This window comes from Dendrobium catenatum, unplaced genomic scaffold (genome assembly GCF_001605985.2).
Source record: "Dendrobium catenatum unplaced genomic scaffold, ASM160598v2 original_scaffold_250152, whole genome shotgun sequence".
NCBI classification, from domain to species: domain Eukaryota; kingdom Viridiplantae; phylum Streptophyta; class Magnoliopsida; order Asparagales; family Orchidaceae; genus Dendrobium; species Dendrobium catenatum.
In genome coordinates, this window is record NW_021568551.1 from 370,180 (window position 1) to 378,014 (window position 7,835).

At 49.1% G+C, this 7,835-nt stretch overlaps 1 protein-coding gene across 1 annotated transcript; it reads right to left on the reverse strand.

The window, feature by feature from the left end:
* Nucleotides 1-1,521: 1,521 nt before the first annotated feature.
* LOC110103830 lies at nt 1,522-2,409 on the reverse strand. Its single transcript, XM_020832688.1, has one exon. It carries the CDS (start codon nt 2,407-2,409, stop codon nt 1,522-1,524), a length of 888 nt encoding a protein of 295 aa, XP_020688347.1.
* Between the last annotated feature and the right edge of the window lie 5,426 nt (nt 2,410-7,835).

The following is a 7,835-nucleotide window of genomic DNA, read 5'->3' on the forward strand; positions in this document are numbered from 1 at the left end:
TGCCGTCCCCAAGCAGGAAGTCTGAAATTATAAGATTTTCGACCGCAGAGATATCACAAAATGTGGGCCATTCAGAGATGGCTCTATCCCATAACCATATATCATTCAACACATCAATGCTCTGCCCGTTTCTGATCTTCCAGCGAATTGCGCTACACAGATTCCTGGCCCCATCACAAATCACCTTCCAACCTCTCGAGAGCCCTCTCGAGGCGCCAAAGACCTCCAAACCATCAGGCTAAGACATCGCTGCAGAAGCCCCAAAGGACTTCCAATGATGTTCCAGGCAATGCGTGCCCAAAGAGCTCCAATCCACTTGACGCTAGCGTGGAAACCAAGCCCGCCCTTGCATCTTGGCCGAGCCACATCCTCCCAGGAAGCATAGTGTAGGCCACGATGGGATGGGTCTTTATCCCAAAGGAAGCTCCGAGACAGCTTCTCGATGTCGTTGAGAACAATCTTAGGGATGATAGTGTGAGTCATCTGAAAAACTGCGGACGGTAACAAAACCGAATTAATCAAAGTCACCCGCCCAGCCATGGAAAGATGTCTTATTCCCCAACCAAGCGTATGATCCCGCGCCTTCTGAACCAGCGGTGCAAAATCCAGCCTCTTCAGTCTCCTCATGGAAAACTTGAGTCCGAAGTACTCCAGTTCATTAACTTTGCAGCAGCCCAGGAGCTTGGCCAACCGGGATTTGGTAGACGTCGGGGTCCGCTTGCTGAAAAGGACCGCAGATTTTGTCCGGTTAACTCTTTGTCCTGTCCACAAACAGTAATCAGTCAAGATGGACATAATGGACCTAACATTTGCAGGGGAAGCACCTGCAAAACAAAGAATATCGTCAGCATAAAGGAGGTGGGAGATAAGAGGTCCCCCCGGCTAATAGGAACCCCCATCTCCCTAAAGTTCTGTTTGAAATGGGCCGACAGCAATTCCGAGCATAGAATAAATAAGTAGGGTGAAAGCGGACACCCCTGCCGGAAGCCACATTCGGCAGAAATCTAGCTCAAAAGTTTCCCATTGACAAGAATGGAGAACTTGGGGCACTGAACACAGCTCAGAAACCACGAGCAGAACTTGGCGGGAACCCCAATATGACTCTAAACGATCTCCAACGTCCTCCAGCTCATTTTATCATACGCTTGTTCCATATCAACCTTCAAGGCGAAAAAACCCCTAGCAGCCTTGGACAGCTTGAACTTGTGAATCAACTCCTAGCCAAGTAAACAGTGCGTCGAAATAGAGCGCCCCTGAACAATGGCAGCTTGTTCCTCAGAAACAATGAGCTGCAACACACCTTTCAATCTGTTGACGAGCACCTTTGCCACAATCTTATAAATTGTGTGGCACAGACTAATGGGCCGGAACTTGGAAGGGTGGTCCGGGCTCAAGACCTTTGGGATTAAGACAACATTCGTCTCCTTCCAGGACGGCTCCATAACCCCAGACCTTTCCCGAGGCCCTGTTCCGGCCTAGAGAATTCAGTGCCTTCAAGATCTCATCCTCCGACACCTCCACCTACAGGAGCACAGCAAATTGCATAATAGAGTCCCGATAGGCCTCAAGAGACGACCATTCTGATTCCACAATGGGCTGTCCCTTCCATTTTTTATCAAAGAATCGAAAGAAGATGTTGGAGATTTCCCCATGCTCCGTTACCACATCGCCAGTTTCATTTTTAATAGATTCGATGCATTTGGTTCTCCTCCTAGCCGACGCCATGGAGTGGAAGAAGCGGGTATTACCATCACCCTCTTCAATCCATTTAACCTTGGCCCTCTGTTTCCACCAGGTCATAATTCGGGTCAGGGTGAAGTTAAGGAGCTGCACCTTGTACCTCAGTTGCTCGGTCTGGCTCTCATTCAAACCATTCGGTTGGCCTTCCAAATCCTGAAGGGTCCAAATCTCACCATCTAGCTCCTCCCTCAGCTTGTTGAGCATCTTAAACTTATTCTTACTCCAAAAGAACAAAGCTTTCAACGTTCTATTACATTTCCTCTGGAGTTGAGCTGCCTCACTACCGTGATCCAAAATCTTCCACTTCTCCAGAACCAAATGTTGAGCCTTGGGGAAGCTCGCCCAAACATCCTCAAACTTGATCCAAGGAGAAAACACATATTTCGGCCTCCCTTGGACAAAGCAAAGAATTGGGCAATGATCAGAAGCGAGTCTAGTAAGGTGGGTAACCTGAAGCCCCTGAAACGCATCCATAATGGCCGAACCCACAAGAAATCTATCCAATCTGGAGAAGATCTTATTTCTCGCATCCTTATTATTGGTCCAAGTAAATACCATCCCCACAAACCCTGGATCCACCAGATCATTCGTTGCCATGAAATCAGCCATATCCCAAGTGGATGGGGAACAAAGGAACGCCCTAGCACCCTTCTTTTCATTTTGAGCCATGATGCAGTTGAAGTCGTCCCCAATCAACAACGAAGAGTCCTAGTTCCGGAGCCTAGAGATGTCATCCCACATCGTACGTCTGATGCAGCGATCCTTGTTAGCATACCACAACAACCTCCCAATCAATGCCGTACGTCATCGTAACTCTACCCATCATATACTGGCTTGCACTAGCAGAGCACAGAAAAGAGAGAATGCTACTCTTCCACAAGATCAAAATACCGCCCACCCTGCCACAGAAAGGTTGGTAAACTAACTCCCATTCCCTGCCAGCCAATCTATCATTGTCCTTCCAATCCACAGAGTCAAGTTTGGTTTCCAGGAGGCCAATAAAGCAAAGATTGTGGGTTCCAATTAGGTGCCATAAATAGAACCCTATTTCCTTCTTACGGGCACCTCTACAATTCCAACAAAGGAAACTAAACATAGGTAACCAAAGGGGAAGCGTCCCCGCCGCACAGGTGCTCCAAGATCTCCTCAGACCCCTTGGAACTGTCGTTACTATGTGTGATAGCATCACTGTCTGTCAACTCATCCATCTTCGGACAACTATCTGGAACCTGCTCCTTGGATAGATCCTCCACCATGTGATCAGCGTTGCTACGAGCCTCAGGCATTTCCTGTCCCTCCTTGGCAGCACCCACTCTGGCCCTCCTAGTCTGAATATTATAAGGTTTCCACACTTTAGTCTTCGAGTCCGAAAACCTTAGGACTCGGGGAACAAGGGGCCGAGCAAGAGAATTATGGGAGCTGGCCTCCCTAGGATGCCTCCCCCGTCCAGGCCTCTCCTCAGGAAGTCGTTCCTCACTCTTAGATTGATCACATTCCCCCTTATCCTGCTCCTTACTATGAATAATATCCTCCATCACCTGTCCCTCGGCTGTATCCTCCTTACCACCATCCACTCCACTCATAAACATGGGGAATTTCTTGCCCCCATTCAGAGGGGCCCCTACCTGTAACACTTCCACACGATCCGCTTCCGTCTGCACATACACCTTCGCAACACTAGGGGCTATCCCCAAAACACCGGAGCTATCCTTCTCCCTGTCTAAAGGCCCCAGCGATACCGGTCCCCTCGCAATGTCACCCATGTCCTGAGCCCCCTCCAAAGTAGCCCCAATCCGATTAGTCGGATTCCCTAAAGTAGCAACATTGTTGACGGGCCCCTTGTTTGAGGGTTGTGGTTTCAAATTGACCTTAGCTTGTCGGGGTCTTCTTCTCCACGTGACAATGGTCCATTCTCTAGAATCACTGGCCAAATCCTTTGGGTCATAGCCCCCCGAGCTAGTCCCTGTGATCGGCTCAACAACCCCACAGCGATTCGGCATGTTCTCCTTTCCTTGTCCAGTGTTTATCCTACTCGGCCCTTCCTTACTTGGGGGATGCAATGTAGTTTGCAGCACCCGATCCCGACACCCCTCTGCCTTGTGTCCAACCTTCCCGCATTCCAGGAAAATCAGCGGTATGCCTTCATATTCAATTGGTTGAAAAAACTTCCCCCCCCCAGCCGTTTGCCCACACACCTTTAGGCAGTCGTCTCGATAAGTCTAGACAGACGCAAACACGTGCGAACGCGCATCTGTTCCATTGCATAGTCTGTTCGTCCATGAATAACGGTTCCCCAACACCGACCGCCAGCCTAGCAAGTTTCGCCTCATCCCAGTACTCCAACGGTAGGTTAGGAAGCCTGATTCAAACAGACGATGTGAACCTTCTCACCGATTTAGGAGAAAACCCCGCATTCCATTTTTCAACTCCAATAAATTGGCCCGCCACATACCAGGGTTCTCCAATTAAGACATTATCTCTCGCTTCAACATCATCAAACCAACATAGAAAGCAATCAGACGCCATAGGGGTAATCTGGGTTAACCCAAAATGTCCCCACTTTAGTTGGAGCTCATTTTGAACAACCTAGAAAGGTACCCGTCTTCCCAGAAGACTGCCCACCAGAGCACGTTGGAGCTTCTGGACATTTCCCCTGGCTCTAGATAAGTCAACCTGAACAAGACCATCCTCCAAGAGGAAGTCCTGAACATTCCCTTTCAGGTTCAACACCACTGGCACAGGTTTCTTCCAGGCGTTCGTAGCCCTCCTACCATTATCCACATCCATGTGTGTTGCTTTCAGGAAGCTTCGCCCTTGAATTGTTATCTTATTTGTACTTGGGGCAATATCACAAGCACCTGATGAGCGTTCTGAAGGGTTGAAAAAAGCACAGCCTCCAGTAGTCGCCCGATTACTCTTACCCTCCATCTCCGTTTCTAAAAGCTTTCCTCTCTTATCAACACTTCCAAGATCCCCCCTTAAGTCTGGACCTCAACACTGTCCACAGCCATGAAGTATCACATTTATGCCGGGTAGAATACTCAGCATCTGCCACCTTGTAGCTCCCCCCATTCTCAGGCCGGACCTGCCTGTACTCAAGCTCAAAAATGGGGTTGTCCGTCATGGAGTTCCCCACTCTATTAGTGTTCACGGATAAGCACCCGACCTCGCCAAGCTCCAGCAGCCCCGACTGAACACCCTCCATGGCATTCCGGACAGGAATTCCCGGGTCAGCATCCTCCTCCCGAGCCAATGATCCCGCAGCAGATTTTATCTCCTCCAAAAACTCTGCCACCTCCCATCCTCCCAAGATTTCCATAGCCTCAAGCCCCTCAACACGGGGCTGCATCCTCACATCGCGGCCATCACTACCCACGTTCATATTAACCTCCATCAGAGCTTTAGAGAAGGCCGTATTGCACCCCTCCACCCCGGACGATGTCGAAACCAACAGATTCGGCTCCATTTCACCACCGAAAGCTCCCCCCGCTCCCCTAACTGTATGACTCGCCTCTCCACCAGGCGACATGCTTCGCACCACCAACTTCATCGAGGCCACCCCACCACCAGGTTTGGCATTCCCCCCCTTAGCAGGGGAACAGACCTAAACGAGCTGCTTCCGCTCAGATCCCCCAAGACCTGCTCTACTCGAACCCACCACCAAGTGTCTACGATCAACATTCGCATTCCCGCTACCACCCAAACCCGTACCCCCTTCCTGACTCCCAGTGAAAAACCTTCCCCCTTCTCGCTTATTAGCCCTAAGATCCAAACCCTTACCTCCCCTGACCTCCCTCACACCGCTGCTCCTCAACGAGTGACATGCGGCGGCCAAATCGTGCCCTAAGAGAGAGAGAGAGAGAGAGAGAGAGAGAGAGGAAAGAGCAGAGAGAAAGAGAGAGAGATAGAGAGAGAGAGATAGAGAGGGAGAGAGAAAGGGAGATATATATATATATATATATATATATATAGAGAGAGAGAGAGCGAGAGAGGGCAGAGAGAGAGCAAGGGAGAGAGGGGGAGGGAGATATATATAGAGAGAGAGGGAGAGTAAAGGGGAGAGAGAGAGCAATGGAGAGAGAGAGAGAGATAGCTAGATAGATAGATATATAGATAGAGAGAGAGAGCAAGGCCGGAGAGAGAGCAAAGAGTGCGAGAGAGATAGAGAGAGATACAAAGAGAGAGAGAGAGAGAGAGAGAGAGAGAGAGAGGGAGGGAGAGAGAGAGAGAGAGAGAGAGCAAGGGAGAGAGAGAATAAGTGAGAGAGAGCAAGAGAGAGAGAGAGAGTGAGAGAGCAATGGAGAGAGAGGGAGAGAGATGGAGAGAGAAAGAGTATGGGAGAGAGAGAGAGAGTGAGAGAGAGAGAGCTGAAGAGAGAGAGAGTGAGAGAGAGATAGAGAGAAAGAAAGAGAGATGGAGGGAGAGAGATATAGAGAGAGAAAGTAAGGGAGAGAGAGATAGAAAGAGGGAGAAAGAGAGAGAGAGAGGGAGCAAGGGAGAGAGAGGGAGTGAGAGAGAGATAGAGAGCTAGAGAGAGATAGCTAAATATAGAGAGAGAAAGAGAGAGAGAAAGAGGGAGAGAGAGAAAGAGAGAGAGGGAGATAGAGATAGATAGAGAGAGAGAGAGATAAAGAGAGAGAGATAGAAAAGAAGAGATAGAGAGAGAAAGAGAGCAATGCAGAGAGAGAGCTAGATATATATATAGAGAGAGAGAGCAAGGGGGGAGAGAGAGAAAGTGCAAGGGGGAGAGAGAGGAAGAGAGCAAGAGAGAGTGAGAGAGCAAGAGCAAGGGAGAGAGAGAGGGAGAGACAGAGAGAGATGGAGCAAGGGAAATAGAGAGAGAGATAGATAGATTGATAGAGAGAGAGCAAGGAAGAGAGAGGGGGAGAGAGAGATAACTAGATAGAGAGAGAGAGCTGAATATCAGAGAGAGAGGGAGAGGGTGAGAGAGAGAGAGGGAGCTGAATATCAGAGAGAGAGATAGAAGGAGGGAGAGATAAAGAGAGAGACAGAAAGAGAGAGAGAGAGAGAGAGCAAGGGGGAGAGAGGGAGAGAGAGATAACTAGAGAGAGAGCTGAATATCAGAAAGAGAGAGAGAGAGAAAAAGAGCCATAGAGGGAGAGATAAAGGGAGAGATAGAGGGAGACAGAGAGAGATAGAGAGAGAGAGTTGAAGAGAGAAAGTGAGAGAGAGAGAGAAAGAGATAGAGATATAGAGAGATAGGGGGAATGAGAGAGAGGTAGAGAGAGAGGGAAAGAGAGAGAGAGAGAGCTGGAAAGAGAGAGTGAAAGAGAGAGATAGATAGATTGAGAGAGAGAGAGAGGGAGAGTGAGAGAGAGAGGGAGAGAGAGAGAGAGATTGAGAGAGAGTGAGAGAGAGAGAGAGAGGGGAGAGAGAGAGCAAGGGAGAGTGAGAGAGATTAAGGGAGAGAGAGGGGGAGGGAGATATAGAGAGAGAAAGGGAGAGAGAGAGAAAGAGAGAGATAGATATATAGCTTGATAGAGAGAGAGAGAAAGGGGGAGAGAGAGCAAAGAAGGAGAGAGAGAGAGAAATAGAGATAGATACAGAGAGAGTGAGAGAGCAAGGAGAGAGAGAGCAAGGGAGAAAGAGGGAGAGAGAGCAAGGGAGAGAGAGAGTGGTAGAGAGGAGAGCAAGAGAGAGAGAGTAAGGGAGAGAGAGGGAGAGAGATAGAGAGAGAGCAAGGGAGATAGAGAGAGCTGAAGAGAGAGAGAGAGTGAGAGAGAGAGCTGAAGAGAGAGAAAGTGAGAGAGAGAGAGAAAGAAAGAGAGAGCGGGAGAGAGAGCGAGAGCAAGAGCAAGGGAGAGAGAGAGTGAGAGAGAGAGAGCAAGTGAGAGAGACGGAGAGAGATATAGAGAGAGAAAAAATTGGGAAGAAATAGAGAGAGAGAAAGAGGGAGAAATAGAGAGATAGAGATATAGAGATAGAGAGAGAGCAAGGGAGAGAGAGGGAGAGAGAGAGAGGGAGCAAGGGGGAGAGAGAGAGAGAGAGAGAGAGAGAGAGAGAGAGAGAGAGAGAGAGAGAGAGAGCTGAAAGTTGCATTTGCATTAATTAAACAAAACAAAGGAGTACATTGC